This window comes from Oryzias latipes, chromosome 16 (assembly GCF_053564925.1).
Source record: "Oryzias latipes strain Hd-rR chromosome 16, Olatipes_Hd-rR_3.1".
Lineage (NCBI taxonomy): Eukaryota > Metazoa > Chordata > Actinopteri > Beloniformes > Adrianichthyidae > Oryzias > Oryzias latipes.
The window spans coordinates 4,264,974-4,287,354 of NC_136252.1; the positions used below are offsets into that span (position 1 = coordinate 4,264,974).

Consider the following 22,381-nt stretch of genomic DNA (forward strand, 5'->3'; position numbering starts at 1 on the left):
GATTCTTTTTATTAAAATTTTCCTTTCTTTTTTTTTTTTAAGGCTGCAATGTTTTCTGCATCCTGATTGGCTGTTGAGCGGTGTCTTCTTTTCAGAATGCGTTCAGTTTGCCAGAATTGCATGAATCTTTTTTATTGCGAGCAGCTCTTTGTTTTCATCCTACAGTATTGGACTACCATTTTCTCCAAACTTTGAAGCGGCTTGTTGGCTAAGATAGCTAAGTCCAGGACATGAGAAACCAGGGTTCAATTCCCAGGGGGCGCAATGAGCCTTGTCCAGTGTGGGTTCTTGGGCAAGGCCCTTTGTGCTACTACCTAACCATGTCGCATCAAGAAGGCCCAAGTCTGAGTCTCCCTGTGCCGGTCCCCAGCCTGGATAAAATACAGGGTTGTGTCAGAAGGGCATCCGTCATCAAAGTCTCTGCAAAAGCCCCTGTGCCAATTAGTGAACGCTGATTTGCTGTGCCGACCCCTGAAGGAATATGATGAAAGGTGAACAACATTTCTTTGAGCTTTAAGATCTTAAACAAAAGGCAAAACTTTAAAAATGTTCATTCATGTCTGAGAAAAGGGTAGTGTAGTGAGGGCTTTTTTAGCCTTAAATTATCTATAATTGTACTTTTTCACCTATTGCGACTTTTTTTTAGAATGTAGCCCCCGCAATAAATGAGGAAACGCTGTATTTAGTTTCGTCTTAACTATAGAATGTCACTTTGACCATCTTTTAGTCTGCTGGCCAAATGTACTCAGCCCAAGATTATAGCTGCATTATAGAGGCACAGGCATGTGTATTGATTGAGCGAGGACACAGACGCAGCCACTTGAAAACCTCAGTGTGCTGCCGTTTTGCATCACCTAACGTCTGTGCATGCCTCTGTGGTGAGCTGCCGGACTCCCGGTAAGTGTGTGGTGGTAACACCATACTGCAAAGGCATTTGCCACTAACAGCCTCAGCCCCTATCCCAAACCCCTCAAATGAGCCTTAAGCTAAAATAAATAAGATCGGAAGGCAGCTCACAGGGCGCCCGCTCCACGTTGACACACATTACCGCTTTACGCTAGCAAGTGAGCGCTCCATTAGCAAAGGTAGGCGATGGGATGACCTCACCACAGCAGCAATGATTTAACGCCAGCCGCTTAGGATTGCTCTCCTCCTCCGTAGTTGAGGGCCAGTGATTTGGAGTCTGCAGAAGCACACTTTATCTTCCCCAAGAGTGGTTCAACTCCCACACTCAAACACTGAGGCCCCCAACCCTCATCAACCAGAGGAAATGTGTCTCTCAGGCAAAGCCCAGGTTTTACAGAGACCCTGAAAAATCTCTGGACTTATCAACGGTAAGATACTGTACCACAAGTAGCAGAGTGGGTATGAAGGGACTCTGAGGAGTAAACGCCCAAGAAATCCATTTACAGTATCCATAGTAAATGCTTTGCTGTGGTAGAACCAAATACATGAGGTGATCTGGCATCTACAGAAACAGATTAATTTATCACTTATAGCTTTTTCTATTTAGCGTCACGTTGGACCACACCTGTCACAGGCCTACAACTAACAGCAGGCAAAGCCTCAAAACAGTATGCTTCAGGGAATAAAAGCAGAAAAGGATGAGGCACCCGCTGCTAAAAGACTACGCCTCGCTGGAATCACAGTCATAATCAGCTCATGATGGAGCTCAAAACCATGTTACCTAAAAACACTGGTTTGTTACAAAGAACATGACTGATTACAACGTGCCAAATGACCTTAACCCTTGTGCTATCCTAGGCACTTTACCATTGGGAGTTGGGTCATCTAGACCCACTAGACAGTGCTCTGAACCTTTTTTCTTCAATGATTTGTGATCTTCACTGGTGTCCATGGATTACATGAAATCTTTCCACCTTTATCCACCTTTGTCATGGTAGGGAGAACACGTCAGTGTAAGGGGGGGGTCATCTAAGATAGCACAAGGGTTATGCATATCTGCACCGTGTAAATTCTACTGTTGAACATCACCCACTCTGATGAAAATGGTGTTTTTAACATTTTTAATATTTCTCATGATGGAGGGACATATATCAAGAAAATTAAGGTTAATATTGAAGATACAACAGGGAGCCACAAGCTCCCTGCTCAGCTCCATTCTGATGCATCCATTTGTTTGTCGAATAGATCCATGTAGAGTATGTCTTCGTGTTCCTCGTCTGAGCTGAAATTTGGCTCGATAGCTTAAACATTGCTAGGCCTTTTTGTTGCACTGGTAATGTTAGCTGGGGATTTTGAAGGGCTGTAAGCTAGTGGGAAAGTGTGTAAACAGATGAATGATGGGAAATGGGTGGAGGCTGTTCCTCTGTAGAAACTTATGTCCTAGAAAATGAAACAGGTTTCTGGATTTTGGCTAAAAATGGCAGAATCGTAATTGAAAGACCACTGAGAGCGGATAGACCATAAGATGATCTGAGTGAGATTTTAATGTTGGAGTAAATCTAGCTGGTGGGTTTAGTCTAGCTGTGTGAAAGCAGCTTCTGTGAATTTCAGCCGTTTTATTTAATGATAGTGGCTTCACCAGTAAAGCTCCTGCTTTCAAATAGTTACTACTTTTCCAGTGCTCAGATAAACCTCGTCAGTTTGCACAAAGCATCAACTGCAGCAAGTTCAAATGACTCAGAGAAGGAAAACATTTAAACATGTTCAAAGTTGTAAACCACTAGAGACGGAATTCCACTTTTACCACACGTTACCACAGCTTACAAAGGGGTGCAGGGATGCTGGTAAACAGAAGCATCTCAGAAATGAAGGCCGAGCAAACTGTTATTTTTAGTTTGTTTGTGATTTAATGTGCGGATCCCCACGTGTTTGTGTGTTGTTTGATTAAGCGTACTGTACACTTCTTCGGATGCACCTAAACCAAAGGGATCAAAGGAACTTAGTTCCTGAAAAACTAAAATAAGTAGATCAAGACGAGAAGAATCTCTGCTGGACCTCACCTTTATTCAGTCGTAGATTTTAGGGGAAAGGAATGCTTTATAACAAAACTGGGTCAGGACAAAGACATTAAGACAAATGAGCATGGGTGGAGTGAGGGGATTTAAGGCATACGTGGAGGTGGGCTCTGCTAATCGGTTGAGATGGATGCCAATTAGCTGCTGCAGCAGCAGTTGGTGAAATGCAGTTGAATTCAGCAGACAGTGAAGGAGCTGGTGCTAATTGGACATCCAGATTTCTCCTGGCTGCATTCCCCAGAAGCAGAAAGGTGTCAGTGTCAGTGAGAGTATTTGCCGAAATTTGACTCTCAATATGTTCTTTCTGATTGGGTTTTGTTTAAGGGTCGTCTTCCTACCGATTGGTCTCTGTTCACCTTGCACCCAGCAAAATACAAAGCTTCATAGAACTTTTTTTTAAATAAATCGATGTTAATTTCCTCTTTCCTACTATCCCATGAGAATAAAACCCAACAAAAAAGCAGTGTATTCTTCCCGAGGATCCTGGTGCAGATACCGTACTCCTGAAGGCAACTTAAGGCATTCCTCATGGAAACTTTTACACATTCTGGCATGCTGCCCAGACCCCAGGACTCCGCAAAACCCCTAATGATGATTGAGAGCGCGTCCGCACCATGCTGAAAACATGCTGAGTCGCTAACATTGGAGTGTGCCGCAAGGCTGGATTGAAGGGGAGGGCAGCGGACTGAGAGGATATTTGGGGGGAAGGGTGTTCATTAAAGTGGAGCTTGAAGTGTCTAATGGGACCCACTAAAGCCGGGCTAGCCCCTGAATCTTTCGACAGCGGAGCGTGTGTGTGCCTGGATTCGTTTGGAGAGTCAGTTCCAAACAGAAGGGACGGCGTTTGCTTTCACAACGCTCCACCTCTGCACCTCCGGCCTTAGGGAGCAGGTCATCGTCCAGCTAATAGCGTTCAGATAGAGAGGTTAAGTGCAATGCCTAGAACATAGACCTAATTCTGCATGCAGGGATATTGACAGGTACAAGAAAAAGCGTGATGGCTTTTTTATTATTTATGGCTCCAGACAGGATGTGGAGATTTTACTGTTGTTGTTGCTGCCTTCTCATATTAGGAATCTTGTTTTCCTGGCAGCCTGTCTCATCACGGGGTGTAAGTTAAAAGTTGAAAACTTCTTGAAAATGTGTGTAGCCATGGGGGGGGGGAGAACATTTTAGAAGAGTGCACTCCTGAGTCGTTGATCATTTAAGCTATGGGTAAACAACTACACCTCCGTGATCAACAATAGACCGCATTTTTTGCTTCATTACTATTAAAAACCATTAGTTCTATTGTGTGAATTGAGCAGCTTAGGCTCTTATTGCTCATTATCTAACACTAAAGACTCCACTAAACATTTGGAAGTGCTGAGCACTGTAGTAAGAGCTGAGATCCATGGAGATCAGCTTGAAATTGGATTTACATTAGGTAATCTTTGAGGAAGTACAGTTCCCTAAAACTTTAGTCATTCCATGAAAAACAGTTTTAAAGGTTTTTGTAGCAGTCATAACAATCATCTTTTGGTGATATTTTTAATTTTGATTTTGTCATTTATAGAATGGCGTATACTTACATAGTGTTTTTTTACCTTCTTCAAAGGCCCAAAGTGCTTTACAGTCACACTGCCAGTCACACACACATTCACACACACTGGTGCTGCTGAACACTGGCGCCAACCTTCCACCAGAGGCAAGGTGGGGTTCATTGTCTTGCCCAAGGACACTTTGACAGGTAAAGGGGGAATCGAACCTGCAATATTCCGATTGGAGGTCGACCGCCCTACCGCTGCACCACGGCCGGCTAACTCAAACTACAACCCAATTCAAGAAATCGGTGTCGTTTTCTAGGACATAGTTTCTGCAGGGCGACAGGAGTTCATCAGAGTTGTGGGAGGGACAGTTGGCATGGAGTAAAGCCCACCCTGGTATCCCAGCATCCCTTTGTTTACACTCTCTCCTGCTAGCTTACAGCCCGTCACAACCCCAAGCAAACATTAGCGGTGCAACAAAATTGATGAGCAATATCAGATCCATCCATCTGTCCAGTTTAGATCCAGATGCCAGCTGGGAAGAGGAGAACAAAGACGTTCATGGATCCATTTGTCTGCAGGTGGATGCATCAGAATGGAGCAGAGCAGGGGGCTTGTGACCCAACCACACACCAACAAGCTTTTTCCAATAGCATTCTTTTTGTCTACTCCTGATTCTCCATAATTTGAGTTAAACAAGAAATGCAGTTTAAATCTAATTTTTTATTATAAATATGTCCTCCATCATGGGAAAAATGCCACAAGAGAATGTGAAAATCACCAAAAACACTATTTTCATCGTGGTGGGTCTTTAAAGGAAGATGTCAATAATGTTGATGCTAAATTAAACCCACATCAATACATTTTCCATTGAGCATCATCAATAATCTGAACATTACTAGACCCAGGAAGTCTGTTGAAGTTCCTGTGTGAGACACAAGAACTTTGCTGTTTCCTTTCTTGTTTCTTTTTTCCTCCTTGATGTTTTCTATCTTTGTCCCTCTGGCCGAATACCACAAGAGCGTTCCACTTTCTGGTTCTGATCATAGTTTTTGGATCCTAGTATGAAGCACATTCAGTTGTTGACACTATTGCCCAAAATGACTTGCAGTTTAGCAAATAATTGTATTTAAGTGGCTACATATGATGGGGCCACTGTATTTGTGCTAATGGAAGGCCTGGTACAGCCATCGAGAATGGTATCGGTTTTGATAAACGATCCAAGATGAGAATGTAGTCGTTTCTGAGAGCAGCAGGATGGCTTAATGTGCGTGTGTGTGTCGGTGCGACCAAAACCCTGGCAGCTGAGCCGGAGGATCTGGTCTGGTTTCAGTCGCTCCGTCATAATATCCACAGTCACTGTAAAAGAATGCGTCTGCTGAAAGCCTGCAGTGAGATTATCTAAACAAATTGAGATCTTTTGTGTCTGGAGTTCACACACAGTCATACTTTTGATTTTAAAGGTGTTACGTGGTGCCTAACGGCAGAACGTAGGCAACAAAACCTCTTGAATTGCCTATTTCTGCACTATTAAGCCAACTTGTGGATGCTCCGAGGAATTATCCATCATGAAAGCCACAAGATTCTCTGGATTGATCCCTTTTTTCATTAAAGCTGTATTAATTCAGATGGTCATACGTAATGTTTTTCTCCTCGTTTCTCCTGACACAGCCGTTTAGAGGCTCGGTTTGTGTGGCTCACATTCTGAGGTTCAGGAAACACGCGTTGAGAAGCCTCCGAGCCACATGGATCAGAGGCTCTGGCCTCAGACGAGCTCTGTGGCCGGGCTGGAATCTTCCAGAGTATATCTGTGATCACGGAGCTTCCACCTCACAGCAGACACTCATTAAAGAGACGCAACACATGTCAGCACAGCTGACTGTCTTTGTTTTCTTTTTGGATCTGGTTATCTAAAGGAAAAGGCAGCTTTGAAAAAGGCTTCTTAATTTTTTTATGCCACTAGTTGCTTCCTGACTAAAGAAATATTCCAAAAGTTGCTTGAAGCAATATTCCTCAATAGAGATAACTCCACAAACGCTTTACCGCTGTTCATAAATTTGTCTCGATCCTGGATATTTCCTCCAAGCGCTTGGAAATAAGAGCACATGGAAAAGTTCTGCAGTCCATTTTGTGGCCAAAATCCCAACATATCCAGGTATTTTGCCAAAAGAGAAAAAGTTTAAGATGAAAAGATCGACTTCTGGACAGCAGCTACACACTGACCTTGGTGTGGTGTTCAAACGGGGGATCCTCCTGTCGATCATAACAACGATGGCGAGCTCCTTGCTCCGAGCAACCGTTTTTATAGGATATAAATACCTGTGGCATCAGTAAACAGGAGTGGGTCTCCATCCCAGACCTCCTAATAGCAGCTCCACATCTGACATTGGTTACCTCAGTGAAATAGTAATCCGTAGCGACGGATGTCAACAAAGACCCCCGGTCCAGGTTGGTGGGGAACGCCATTGAGTTGGAGAACAGTGGATAAAACGGGCTTTCTCGCTTTATGAGGAAAACGAGAAGGAAATAGTGAGTCGGAAGGCGGCAATCGAGCAAAAATCTAGTCTAGGTGGAATGTGACCAGGGATAAATGCTGCAGGAAAATAATTCAAATGCAAGCTTCTACTGTTTTACTTGTAACTTTCTCAAACACATCCTTTAAAGTCCCACTCCAATTATCTTACAGCCCCTCACACCCCCAAACCTGACATTTGCGGTGCAACAAAAAGGCGACCGATATCGTAGCTATCTAGCCGTACATTTAGATCCAGTTTCCAGCTCAGAACAGGAAAATGAAGACGCACATGGATCTGTTTGTCGCAAGCGGATCTGTCTGATTGTAGCGAAGCAGGGAGCTTCACTCCATTCTTAACACATACCAGCTTTTTCCAACAACCTTTTTTCATCTGCTCCTGATTCACAATAATGTGAATAAAGAAATACTCAGAAATGCAGTTTTAAGCAGAATGTCCGTTTTAGATATCCTCCATCATCAGAAAATCTGTTAAAACATGTTAAAAACAGCATTTTTATTTGAGTTGATCTTAAAGTTGTGCAGGAACAAACTTATAGCAAACGTGATAATTACCATAGACTTCCTACATATCCAAATAGAGGCACAAAAAGCACCTGGCGATGCATCCGGTGGGTTGAAATTGCACAGAGGCACAACACAGACCTATTTTATGGCTTATAGGCTTTTGGGTCAAGAGTTTGTCACATTTTCCTCACATCCAGGAATATGCAGCAAGCATGAGGAGAAGCAGGTCAGCCGTAGAAATAAAGGAGACAGAGACCCAGACAGACTCGGAAAAGAGAGGAAAATCTGAGGTGGAAGAAAGTTGCACACAATCTTGGTGATTTTCCCTGGCAGTTTCTCATGCTAGCCCTGGTTTCAACGCAAACACGCGGACACTGCGTGCCTTTTTCTCCACTGAAGCTGTTAGGGCCAAAACACTAAAAAGTCAAAGAAAGAAAAACACGGGCAAACTTAAAGATCACATTTTCTTCCTCTCCCAATGGTGGCCATTCGCAGCTCAGAGACTCGGCTTGCAGCAGGGAGCAGGTTTACTTCAGGGGTGGGAACGGACATTACCACTGAACTGTGAGCTCCTACTGGTGATATGTGGCCCATGGTAGTTATAAACCGAAATTGGTCCCATGGCTGTCTGATTGGCCTCTGCTGAGCTCTATTTCACCCAAAACAACATGCTAACAAACAGGGAAATCCTTCCACCGTCAGCTTTTTTCTTTCCTTCTCTTTTGTGGGAACTTTCAGAACTAAACATTGAAAAATGTACACGCTCCCACGGATCTAAAACAATCACTATATGTTTGGTATTTCTTATTTTTTATTGAAGAGTGAAGAAGGGACAAATGTTATCAGCTTTTACTTTAGAAATATTTAGTAAGTTTTCAGAAGAAGTAGCAGCATGCTTTGATCTTAATAAAATCAAAAGCAGAAACCATTGTTTTGTGATATCAGGAAGAGGTTTAGGCCCATTTACCACATAAAATACATTATAATTTAGAGGTTTTAGGTGTAAATGTCCCTGTTAAGGCCCACTCCTGTGAAAATGGTGTTTTTAACATGCACATGAGGCATTTTTCTGATGATGGAAAGCATATATAAAGACAACTCAGCTTCAGATTGCATTTCTGAGTATTCAATCCGTTGTGAATCACGATTAGATGAATACAAGTTTTTTTAATAGGAGCATATTTGTGATATATGCATTTCTATTCGTGGAATTATCATAATTGTATTTATTTTATTTTAAAATGTTGCTTTTGTTATTTTTGCAATGCTTAAAGAAGTTTGATGATTTCTTAAGGGTTGGGGGAACAAGTGTGGGACAAAGCTTTCTGCTGGGGGGGGCAGCTGCCCCTCCATGACCCCCTGTAGCTCCGCCCCTGATTAGCAGATAACTGGACACACTTTTACATAAGATGAAAAGATGATGGGAATAACTGCTGAACGGCTTACCGGTAATTAAACAGTTTCTTGTCAAATAAAACAACATTTCAAATATCTTATTTTTAGGTTCGAACATTTTGTCTGTGATATCTAATATTTCAAATGAAATACTAAATATAGATCAGGCAACTCAAATCCTGTTTTTCAATATTCTGAAATGTCAGAAACTTCTGAATCAGTTTGAATTTGGTCCAGCAGCCAGTGTCCAGCTAATTCAAAGGTCAGCTCTACCTTCTGTACAAATGCTGGTGAACAGGGATGCACACACCAGTACCTCTATGATTTTAGGGGGAAGAACGTTCCTTATCTCGTCTTGTGGACCTGAAGGAGCTCTGCCTCCACCTTTCAGTCTGGAACTCTGCAGCCTGCAGAAATCAAAGCAAGTGGAGAGCAGAAGAAGTGAAAGTTTGGCGAGCGCCGCCTCCCTGCACTTTCCTCTGCAGATGAATAGGTCCATGATGTGCCCTGAGGAGACCTCCTCCTCTGTGCCTCTGAGTCCCTGCAGGCACTGTGATTTAAAGCTGTGGAGCAGCTCTCAGGGTCAGCACACAGAGTGTTAAGCTGATTACTCGCAGCTTCAGCACAGAGTGGGATCGCTTGAGAGCTGCAGGGCTGTTGAAAAGAAAAGAGGCCACGTTCTTGTACGCAGCAGGGGCTTCTGTGAGATTTAGTTACCTCTGCTACACTATTCAGCGCCTTTTCTGTTACTTTGAAATGAAGCAGGCAAAAACTTTACATTTTTCCATGAGAACAGTTGAAGGGAGTTAAAAACCAAACTCGGAAATATGTTGTTTTCTTTATTTGTTGCTGGGGATTCCCTTCCACAAAAAAAGTCCTGAACATGCATTTCCACAGACAAACACACTTCAGTTCGACTCAGAAAGAGCCTCTCAGGGATGAGAATCTGTGATGAATGGCCAACAATAAAGCACACACTGAGGTAAAGCTTCTTGGACACAGAGTTCATCATTTTTTACTGTATAAATAAAAGCAAACAGGTGATTTAAGGATGCATATTAAAAAAGGTGGCTGTAAATTGTGTTTGCTGCACATGCAGCCAAATTCTCACTTCCAGCTCTGCAGTCTACTGAAAAATGATTGCTTCAGTCTGCTCATATTTTTTCACTTAATGCCACTTTCAAAAGAAATCCAGCTGCATTGGTCTCTGCGGGAAAACATGCGTTTCTAGTTCCAAATCATTCACTTCAAGATTATCAGCTGACTGAGTTATTTTACCATAAAGCCACTGCTAATGAGCCGTGGAAAGAGATTGAATCTTTCTCCTTTCATATTTTAATCGCTAAGATGTGGGGCTTTTGCTCAGTTTGCTGCGTTTTGAGACCTTATTGTTTGCTCCACGCTTCACTAGTTGCAGGAAACAGAGCTTTTGATTTCCCAAAGCCTCAAGTCCCCATCCATGCTCTCAGAAGCGCCTGACTTCTGTGATTAGCTTTGACCAAATCTTTCATTGTTGAGTTGTGTGGCACTATTCTTAGTATTGCAACTACATGCATGCATGTAATAAATGTAGTCAGAAATGTTTAAAGGAACGGCGTCTCGCCATCTAAAGAGTTGTGGCGTTTTTGTATTTTTGAACCAAAAACTTCCAGTTTTGTTGTTTTTCTGCTCTCGAAAGGGTTTTAGATCCCTTATTTTTTGAAGTTGTGTTGATTAATTTCTTTTAAAAAAAATTGTTTATAATGCCTCCTGCAATGACGGCACAGTAAACCCAGAGGAGTCTCTGCTCAGGGCGCTGGAGATCAGCTCCATGTAAACACCTCCTACTCATCCTCCCTGGAGGCCGACCTCAAGCGCACACACCCTCGGCCTCCTGGGCCCGGGAGGAAATGAGGGCGGGAGGGGGGTGGAGGAGAGGGAAGTGAAAGCGTTGAGATAGGGAGAGGCAAAGCAAGCACACCAGTGCAGATCAAAGATGCAGCTTTGGCCAAAATCAGCTCGTCAGTGGAGGGGCGAGTAAAAAACTTTGGGTTTCTAATTTGGGAAATGACTGTTTCTTTGTTCTGCCGCCTTTTCCAATAGATTAGTTCTCATGACTGCATCTGGGTGGGGCATGTGGGGAAGCTCCTGTGATTGGTTTGGATAAAGACACTCATCTGTCAGCAGTGTTGGGTAAATTACTTCTAGAAAGTAATGAATTACTTTACGTAGGTACTGGATCAAAATAGTAATTAAAATACTTTACTCATTATCTATTAAAAAAGTAATTCACTACTCCTTACTGTACTTTACTGGAGGAAAGGTGAAGGGAAAACAGCACTAACTCTATCCTCTTGTCTTTCATTAAACCTAATTTTTAAAAGAATGACCTCGTTCAAAGGATGAACCTGGTTCGGGACAAAACCAGGCCTCAGTAAATACAACTGTGTGCAAAATGACCCCAACAGATGTTGGACATGTGGTCTATGCCACTGCACAAAGTGAGATGCAGAAAAAACACTGAAACACCTTTATTCATCTGTCTATCAAATCTGAAATTAAGAAACTGGCTTGAAAAGACGAAGGACTATTTCATGCCTCCATGTCCATCTTCGCTCTCTCTCTCTCTCTCTCTCTCTCTTTCTCTCTCTGTGGCACTGCTTTGAGTCTACCAAACCACCCCCCTCCCCCTGCGGAGCGCTAAATCATATTGGCCAGAGACACGGAAAAGCAATGTGACGGCAGCAATGAAGGCATATCTGGACTTTAACCGATCCCCAAATCTGCACATGCATGTGTGTGCGTGTGCTCAACTAACTCTGTTTTTGTTTTTTTAACCTCCGTTTTGTTTTGTTTTCAACGAAAAAATGTCAGCCTAACGAGGGTTTCTATAGTCCAGTAATGTAAAATATTCACTGAAACTTGAACTGTAATTCGTTACGTTCCTCTGCTACTGACAAAAGTAATCAAAATGTTACTTTGTAATCCGTTACGCCAACACTGTCTGTCTGGGAGGTCAGAGAGTCCGATCAGGCGGGGGGAGCTTGTCCTTCTTGCAGGACTGCACCCCCCCAGCACCAAACGCATTGACTGAAAACCTGGACAGTGACAGGTTTGACTCCCTTCCTAACCTATTTCTTTGCAGCAATGTGCATGACATCAGTGGAGCTGGAACAAAAAACAAAGCAATCTGTTAGTCCAGACCCAAAGCTGGCCCGGCACTTGTTCATTTTATTGATTCTAAAGCATTCCAACTGCCCTTATGGTGCATGAGGGCTGTCTGCAGGTGAAACACGGGCAAAAAAGTACGGGGCAAAAGGCGGCCCCCACAAAATATCAAGACAGTGGACCACTTGGAAAGCCCATAGGGCGAAAATGTTTAAGCAAGGGCATGCTGGAAGCGAGAGGCCATACTGAACACGTAAGCAACACGTAAGGGTACACCAGGGGGCAGTAGGTGAGACGCGGCCATTTCCTATGGACTTTCAGGTTTTCTACCCCCAAAGCCAGCACACTTTGCAACTTATAGTTGTTCAACTGATAGGTCCGTGCGAACAACTTGACTGTTAGAAATGAGGACATTTGAAATTCAGAGCTTAGTTTGTGTGGACGTCCTACGGGCCATCTTGATGTTTCCTGTCAGCCACCTGCGTGCCTTGTACAGATTTGCCCATTTTTCACCCACAGACAGCCCATATCCACATGTAAGGGCAGATGTGACAAAGGCATGGGGCCCCAAATCCAGGCCTCAAGGGCCGGTGTGCTACATGTTTTACGACCAACCTGCCAAGCTCCTTTTTGGCTAAACACACCTGACCCAGGTAATCAGCAGCAGACAAGGTAGGGGTTCTGGAAAAGCAGCAGGAGGCCTGGATCTGAGGACCCCTGGACTTCAGTAAAAAGGTCCTCTTTGGTGATAAACTCTGAAAACTCTGCAGCCTCCACATCAGCCTGAGTGTGTGCACGGGAGAAAGTCTGCTGCTTCACGTATCAGCCTTCCTAGGGCCGATGAAGTATACCGTCTGCAAATATCCTCACACCATTAGGCCCAAAGGGATGCCTGCTATGGATGGAGAAGCTGTCAACCTGTGAGGCTCGGAGGAATTTATAAAGCACTCTCTCACACCGGCGTGCGAGCGAGCGAAACACTTTGTCTGATGCGTTGAGAGCAAAAAAGGATCTCCGTTTCACTCCTTGACTTCCTCTCACTCCATCCCCACTTCGCCGTGTTGCGCATGTGTGTGTTCTGACCTTCGACCCCGACCCGGTTTGGGGCGCTGCTGGTTATGAGCACAAGAAAAGTGATGCTGTCTGAGCCGCTGCTGCCGTGTGTGGGAGGCAGCGCGCTGCCCATTAAGTGTTTCTGCTGAGGCTGAGAGAAGATTTGATATAGTGGGGAAACAAAAGTAATATGTAGCAGGAAATTCAATTTTCTCTCTCCAGCAAGTTTGAGCTTTGGTTTGGCTTCCACACCAAATCAATTTCACATAAAAGCACAGCTTCAAATGAGGTTTAACTGCAGGTCTGCCTCACAGCTTTTTATGCTGCTGCACAGGTTTTTGTGTTTACATTAAAGAACTTGTGCGTTTCCGACAAACTTCCTCACGTGATGCTGAGAGTTTGGCTGCTACAATGGAAGGAAGCAGCCTCGTGGTTCTCACAAAGCTGGTGTTGTAGTGCAGAATGTTGGAGTAAGCATAGGAAGTGTTTGCCTTTGACCTTCAGACAGCTGTGTGTTGTGAAAGTAAGAGGAGTCCAGGATGGTGCTGAGTATCAAGAGACTGCTAGGGGGAGCAGAAGTTTCTGTGAGGAAGTTGCTGGAACAAATTGGAGTTCAGAGGTCGCGATTTGGATAGTCAGCTGAGGGAAGGCGGGGCGAGGTGGAGCCACTCTGCCGCGTCTCTGCCAGTCAAGCCCGGTTTGAGGGCAGCGGATCGAGTTTCAGCTGCCAGAACCTCCGCGGTGCTGAATGCTCTGGGGTCTTAAGGCTTTGCATCTCTCCAGACCACAGTGCATCCTCTGTTCTCTGTGGAAGCTGTTATCGAATCCCGAAGCACAGCACTCGTCTCTAACAATGCTAACTAAATCCCCAGTGCAGGTCAGGTTCTCTCAGAGCTTTGAGAGTGACTAAATGAAGCTGGACCGCCCCTGTTTGAGTTCTGCACAACAGAAACCTCTGGCTTTTTTATCGGGACGTTGTATATTTGAAAGCTCTTTGATACGATGGTCTATATTGATATGCAAAACACGCCATAGGGAATTATAACCCAATGGGTTGTTTCTAACACAATTCCAACAGTAACTCAGGAAAAAAACAAAACAAAACATAAATCCGGTTCAAATGAAACAACCATAACCCAAAAAGCGACCCAAGAATAACTCCTAACAAAAATAACCCAAGAATTGGGTTGAAGAAATAAGCAGTGATTTAAGAGGGAGGACTCTACCCTAAATGTATTTTGATTCTCCTGCAAGGTTACCAACAATTGTCTTAAACGCAAAATAAAATATAATGAAAGATCTTTTAAAGGTTTTTTGTGCAACTGAAGGATGTTTGCAAAGGAGTGGAGCTAAAAGGTTTAAATAGAAGTTTATGAGGAAGTCACCTCTGAGTTGTGGAAGAGAGTTTTGGTTGCAGAGCAAATACGCTGCCCTTCCCATCACCCATACCTGAGCTATCTTTTTACGTCCTCTCCCGCTAGCTTACAGCACCTCACACCCCCAAGCTAACATTAGTGGTGCAGCACTACTGTTAGTTTATGGAAGCTATCCATCCATCTGTACGGTTCTGATCCAGATTCCAGCTCAGACCAGGAAAACAAAGACGTTCATGGATCTGTTTGTCTGCAGTGGATGATCAGAATGGAGCAGAGCAGGGAGACTTTGGCCCATCCAGCATATTTTCCACGTCACAAATAAGCTCTTTTTTTGAAAACAAGGGTTAAAGCTGGAGGAAAACTCTCTCGATAAAAAAAAAAAAAACTCCCACAGCTCCAACTGCTCTTTATTTATACAAGGAAGGAAAAAAAGGAAGAACCACACAACAAATGAGTCATTTAACTGATGTAAAATCCTGAACATCTCCACCTCCTCACTACTTTATTAGGATCTCCTCTTCAGGTTAATGATTGAAGCTCAAAATGCACCGGATTCTGCCCATTGGTTTACTTCCACTTTTTAATCCAGTGTGCACTCACACCGTCGTGAAACCTCATTTGCATGTAAAAGTCAGGACCCTCATCCTCAGAGTTCACTTGTTGGATGAGCTTTCACACTTGCTAAAAGCAGCAAACTCTCAGAAGACACCAACTCTTCTGTAGTCCAAAGTCTGTGTGTTCAGTAGCTTCCATCACACCCGTGATGCAGTACGGACAGGTTATTCCAGCGGGGTCAACATGCAGCCGGCTGTAACGCCCAGTGGGGACTGAGGTTCAGCATAGGCACACATTCTAGGCCAAGAAGCACCAGCGGGGTCTCACAAAGGTGCTGAAGCGTCCATGGAGCTGTTGGGTTCATCCAGCATCACAGTTGTGGTTCTGTGTCACGCTCACACCTGGTTAAAATAGACCTCCCAGCAGCTCCAGCCTTCCACAGAAGTCCTGACAGGTCGAGGCTGTAGTTACTGATTGTTCTGGCAGTGCGGATAATAAAAGATGTCACTCCATTTAAGGCCATTTAACACTTGCTTTTTCAGCAGGGGAATATAGGGAGCCTGGTTTTTCCACTGTTTTTGTTTATTCATGAGAGGGGATCCTCCCAGTTAAAGCTTTCCATTATTATTAACCCAGGCAAAAAATAAAAAACAAAAAAAGCTAGTTTCAAGAGTGAGAGAGATGCAAAAGCGCTTTATTTCATTGGTTAACATGTTTTTTCTCCAATATAAAGATTGGTGGGAAATATTTGTGGAAAATTACACCTACTGTGATCTGAGCTTGTAAAATACCTCTGCTTATCCACTCCCTGCAGGGGGATGACGCTTTTGCAGCCAAATTCCACTCAGAACAAAATGTTCCCCTGCTTGTCTGACTGCTTTTGCCTTTTCCCGCATATTTGTGGTTATCTAGTCTCCTCATGGAAGATGAGGCAGACTCGAAAATACACCGGTTTTATTCAAAAGATGTAACAACAAATTGGAGAGCTGGACCAGCTGATGTTGGAGCAGAATGGGAAACGCTGGACTCAATCTCAGTCTTCCACTCACCCCAGTTGGAGTTTGTTTTCTAACTATTCAACTTCTCTTAAATTTCAAAATTTCCCAGAAGGCAGTGCAGCTTAATAGTGACAAGGCCTACATCATTAAGCATCTATAAATAGAAAGTTGATGTTGCCTTGTGGCGCAATAGTCGGCCACATCCTGTTTCTACAGTTTGCACATTTCCAGCAGCATAACAACATGAAACCACACGGCTAGCGTTTTACCTTTTTTTTTCTCTGTTTATCACTTTTTTTTTTTCAAAGTGGAACATCAGCGAGCGAGCCAATGGAAAATATTAGTCGATAAATCATCAAAATAATACCACCGTTAAAATGTGGGTGGAGGAGACGTCCCTTTTTTTTTACGTTGCCTGAGATGAAGAGAGGAGCCACTGCTTCAGACTGAGAAAGTCCGAGGGAACATCTGTGGCTGCAGAGCAGTTGGGTTTTCCCGTCTCTTTTTCAGAATTACCTGGAGCCGTTTTCTCACTTCTGTAAACAAAGCTGAGCAACAAAATTAAAGCTTGGATCATTTTAATGGTTGCATGTGCATGCACTTCCTCTGCGCCTGCAATGGCAGCGCTATAAATAGCCTCAGCGTGTAAATGCCTGTTTAGTCCTGAGTGGAACAGTGTTGAAAACAGCCGGCGGTGTTGGCACAGGTCGGATTTTTCCAAAGGGAGTTCCTCCTGTCCAGGGAGGAGAGTCCCAACCAGCCTCTGAGTGTGTGTATGTGTGTCTGTGTGTGCATGTGTGTGTGTGCGTTGGGGAGGGTTATATTTGCAAGTACAAAATTGGTGGGGGTTGTATTCACACAGAAAACAATGTCACATGAAAAGTACCTAGACATTTTTTTTTATAAAACCATGCAGTTTGTATTCACTTGAGTTCATTTTTTAAATGCATCATAAATGACAAGTTACCCTGAAGTCAGTAAACCAAAAGAACAAACAGCACATGGAGTCGTTGAGTGCCAAAGGCCTACATTCCTGTTGTTTTCGTCCTGCGTTGATGCTTCACCCAGCAGTATCTACTGATAACAGACTGCAGACCCGTTTTGAACCCAGGAGTGGGTGGACTTCCTGTCTCTGGTTCCACCAGACTCTGTCGCTGTGTCTCCATCAGCTCGTGTTATCACGCCGAAGCTCTACAAATATGAAGCTTCTTGTTTGCTTTGAGCCACAGGTCTGGAGGTCCTCGCCATCTTCTCGGTCACTTCCCTCAGCTCTGCCAAAGAACACAGAGCAGATAAATGAGGGGACTGATCTCCTCCTGTGTGACTGTGGGAAAAGTTTGGGCACAGGAACCGGTGCAGGAAAGACAAGACGATGGTTTTGAGGCGGAGATGTGTGCGCAAGGATGATATGGCTCACTAACACCCTTTATATGTTTGGATTGCAAACAGTGGAATCCACTTTTTATCTACTTGTCCAGCTATGCCAAGTATTCAGCATGGAATTGTCTCGCTGAGTATTACATTCAATGAAAAGATTTCTTTGGAAAGTATAAGTTTCTTTGACTATTTAATCGAGCAGAACTAAACACTGAAATCATTGAAAGCATCTACAAGTACAACCTTTTTAAACCACGATCTCACAGAGGTGGAGATTTTAAAACATCTCACTTGTTTTTTTTTAGAAATCTTTTAACCCTTGTGCTATCCTAGGCACTTTACCATTGGGAGGCAAGGCAAGGCAAGGCAAGTTTATTTTGTATAGCACAATTCGTACACAAAGTAATTGAAGGTGCTTCACAAAACAGAAAAATGCATTAAAATCACAATACATCATAGAAATAATCAACGTAAAATTTACTTTAAAAGAAAAAAAAAAAAAATTGAAAATTGATTTAAAAATAAAGGAAGGAAAGGAAAGAAAAGTGCAGGTAGGACCTTTCAGTCATATACACGGCTAAACAGAAATGTTTTAAGTCTAGATTTGAACATGAGCACAGAAGAGGCCTGTCTTACGACTTCAGGGAGGCTGTTCCAGATTTTAGCTGCAGAATATTGAAACGCTGATTCCCCTTGTTTAGTTCTGACTCTGGGAATCAACAGGAGGCCGGTCCCTGAGGTCCTCAGAGTACGAGATGGTTCATATGGCACTAACATGTCAGAGATGTACTTTGGTGCTCGGCCATGGAGAGACTTGTACACAAGCAGAGCTGCTTTGAAGTCTATTCTTTGAGGTACAGGGAGCCAGTGCAGAGACCTGAGCACAGGACTAATGTGATCATACTTCCTGGTTCTGCTCAGAACTCGAGCAGCAGCATTCTGGATGTACTGAAGCTGTTTTACAGCTCGTTTGGAGAGGCCAGCGGGAGCTGGGTCATCTAGACCAACTAGACAGTGCTCTGAACCTTTTTTCTTCAATGATTAGTGATCTTCACTGGTGTCCATGGATTACATGAAATCTTTCCACCTTTATCCACCTTTGTCATGGTAGGGAGAACACGTCAATTTAAGGGGGGTCATAGGATAGCACAAGGGTTAAAACAATTATTTCAAAATAATTTTTACAGGTCTGTAACTCCTGTCTTCTACCCTCCTGTTTGTTTGACTGGATCTAGTGCTTCCGGGTTTAGGTTCAGGTTGGTGGGCAGACCGCTCTTTTAAAACAGCAGGAAGGTTGGTGAAAGGTTTGAGTTGTTGTTTACTTAAGCTGCATCATCTTGTTCAGACTTTCCATCCATCTGTCCATTTTCAGAACCTGCTGGATCCTTTTGGGGTCATTTGGCTGCTGGAGCCAATCCAGCTAGTTTTGGGTGAAGGTCCCTGTTCACTCTTTTTCAAACTTTATTCACTCTAAGTCCTCAACTTCTGTTTATTTAACCCTTGTGCTATCCTAGGGTTAGCACAAGGGTTAACACACCTTATTAACAGAATCTTTTTTATTACTTTTAGTCATCTTTAACTCATTTTTTCTGTTTTTATTTTCAATACATGACATTTGCAGAACCAGAGGGGTTTGTAACACCCAACATGGAATAGATTTGACTGAGACGGCCCTGGTTTGCATGTTCTCCCTGTGCATGCGTGGGTTTCCTCCCACCATCTAAAAACAGGCCTATCGGGTTGATTGATGACTCTAAAGTGTCCCTTGGTGTGCGTGGGACAGCCAGTGTGTGGTTGTGTGTCCCTGCAACAGACAGGCGACCTGCTCAGGGTGGAACCCGCCTTTGCCCAACAATTGCTGGAACAGGTTTGACCCCATGACCCCAAAAGAGATTCAGTGGATTAGGAGAATGGGTGGACAAAAGGGCTTCCTGTAATGAGTTTATATATCAAGAATGACGTGTAACTGCAGTCCAGCAGTCTATAAGGTCTGGATCTGATCATAAAATATATCAAATCAAATCAAATCAAACTTTATTTATAAAGCACTTTTCATATAAAAATATAACACAAAGTGCATATATCAAACCAATACAATTTCCCGGTTGTTTTTCTGAATTTCAAATCTTGAGGACAACATTGGGGCCTTCCAGCTTGTGTCCGTGTTCCACTGGTCACAACATTTGACTCTTGCAGATTCAGCTTCGTGGGATTCCCAGGAAAAACCACTGATGGTTTACATCATTTTGTCGTTGCAGCTCATCCATCCACAGTCTACCCTTTGAATTCACTGTTAGAGGGGACATGAGTACGTTTTCACCATTCTGAAGCGCTCTCTGATGACCTTACCTGAACTAGACGTCTTTGCTCAAATCTGGTTTCGGTAAAGCCCACTGGTGGGCCGTCATTATCACAAGCTCCCTTTGATAAAGTTTGAAGCCAAATGTGAGATAACCCAGGTGATGTCATCGGCTTTGTACTTTTGGACTTTTGGAAAGTTCCCATTAAAGTCGCAGGAGACATTATAAAACGCTTCTATCAGGCTGAATGATGTCATCAATATCAAGGAAGACAGTCTTGATATGTACAGTTAAATTCATCAGCAAGCCTGGATCTTAGATCCTGCTCCTGCTGCATGTCGAAACTCAGCTGAAAAATGTAAATAGTTTGTTCAGTGTCTGGTTTATAACGACCTGCCATTTCTCTTTTGTCTCGGCAGTGAACGAAATCATCAGGAACGACCTCTCCAGCACCTCCGTGCACACTCACGCGTAGACGTCCAGATGTTTTCTGCTGCAGCACACGTACACACCCAGACCGAGGCATCAACCCACAGCGGTCCAGACGAGCTACAGGTCCAGATTAAGAAGAAAATAAAAAAGGCCTTGACCAGGATCTCCCCCCCCGACCGCTCTCCTTGATTCAAAGACTCGCTGACAATCACTGGCAAGCTCCATTTGAAAAAAAAACAGGTGAATGTTTCATTTGAAAAAAAAAAGGGAAGTGATTTCAGGGGCAAAATATGAGGCTACACTCGCCTTAATTCACAGCAGATGTTCTTTAGTGGACCAAGCAGCTCAATGACTCCCCCGGTCTTCTCCAAGATGACAATCTTCATTTGGTGTGCGTGTTCACCCAAGGACAAGCTAACGGGACAATAAGCTTCATCCCTTTGCTTCTTTTGTTTGCTCAGTTGGTCAGCAACCACCAATCCGGTGCCTTCCAGCAGTGACAGCAGACAGCAGCAGCAATCGCACTCATGCCAACACTTCACTGCAACCCAAAGCAGACGTTTTTATACATTTTTGTATCATTTCAACAATTTGTTTACAGGGAAAAAGAGTAAAAGGGGTGGAAAAAAGAGGGGAGTGTGTGAATGAATCTATTTTTTTGCTTCTTTATTCTATGTTCATTTAAACCGAATGTGTGTATTATATTCATTTGTATAAACAAGTTTTTTTGAAATGCCTTATCTTACTTAATGAATTATTGTTTTTACACTTTTTATGTCTTTTGATTTCATACATATTTGACTCTTTTCTTTTCACCTTTGTGCCTGTTTTTTTCTACATTTTTCCCAGTTTTCCAGCCCTTCATCCATATCCTGGCTGTAAGACAATCAGAGAAAGATGCAGAGCATATCTCCTGAATTTCAGGGCCTTTTGAAGACAGCCTTTTTCTTTCTTTCTTTCATATCAGCTAGTGTGCTTTCCCGCTTCATTAGAACACATGTATTTGCATACCTTGTATATTAGTCACCACAGTGCAGATCTGCATGTTAATATTCTCAGTTTTACTCATCAACGGGGTGATTTCAGTGAGGACTTGGCCAGGACTGTTACCGACAGATAGGCAATAATTGATGAAAGCAAACCAAAGGGTTTTATCTTTGGTGAAGTTATTGTCTTTTTTCTGTTCGTTTCTCCAGAAATAAATCATTATGCACTTTACTGCAGAAACTTTGCCTCCAGACCAAATGCAGATATTTGTTTGTGATGCAGATGCACATAATCCCTTCTTACAAAGCTGCAAGTTTTCTTTCTGTCATTTCGAGCATGCGCGCCGCAGTCATGTAGCTCCTAGGATAGCAGAATAGCCTCCCCATGCATTTTACTCTGTAACTGCATGTCTGTATCATGAAGGTTTTTCGTGCCTTACTCTCCTCAATGGCTTCACAATCTTTGTAACTGTGTAATGCTTCTTTGTGTAGGCACAGGGTAAAACCTGTCTCTTTAATCTCAAATATTTATAAAAATGAAATGTGTTTTAAGTGCATTTAATATGTTCTCTAAATTGAAATAAACATCATAAAGGTGACCATAAATGACAGAAGCATTGCTTTTTGTTTTCTTGGATTTCTGCAAACTTGTTGGGGATTTTTTTTGCAAACTAAAAACATAATTATTTACTGCACTTCCTCTTTTCCTCATAAACTCTGAAAAGTTTTAACAGAATTTTTGTTTTCGTCCACAAACTTCTTCCACCTTTCCTTTTCATTTCTGAGAGTGATTTTATGAATCAATTCCGTGACAATTTTCCACTTTCACTTACATTTTTCTTCTAGCTTTCATGCTGCTATCCAACTTTAGGACTAAGAGCAACAGGCTTGAGATTTGTCAAGCGTGAGCAGCCACCTGCAGACTTTCCAGGAAGCCTGTCAGTGATGGGGAGTTTTGAGTAGAACAGCTTCTCGCCCTGGGAGCTGCGCTGTACTCCTGTGTACCACCTGCCTGCCCTGCAAAATGTTTCCATTCAGCAAAGTCCAGAAGCTCCCATAGTAACAGAAAACAGGCTTAGACAGTGAACCCCTACAGGGGCGTGGCGGGCCCAAACTTTTCAAATCCTTTTTTCACTCTTCAGTTTATCTGTATGGAAGCGTATTGTGTTAAAAGAACAACAAAAAAGCACATGATCTTTTTCCACATTGTTTTGT

General features: G+C 43.1%; 1 protein-coding gene across 1 annotated transcript in view; it reads left to right on the plus strand.

The window, feature by feature from the left end:
* The window catches only part of LOC101158005 (nuclear factor of activated T cells 1), a 64,859-nt gene extending 43,087 nt beyond the window's left edge, over positions 1-21,772 (plus strand). Inside the window, exon 10 of the mRNA XM_004086655.5 lies at positions 20,168-21,772. Within this exon, the coding sequence (XP_004086703.1) occupies positions 20,168-20,223 (56 nt within the window). The 3' untranslated portion in view covers positions 20,224-21,772. The remainder of the gene's footprint in view (positions 1-20,167) is intronic.
* The last annotated feature ends 609 nt before the right edge of the window (positions 21,773-22,381 follow it).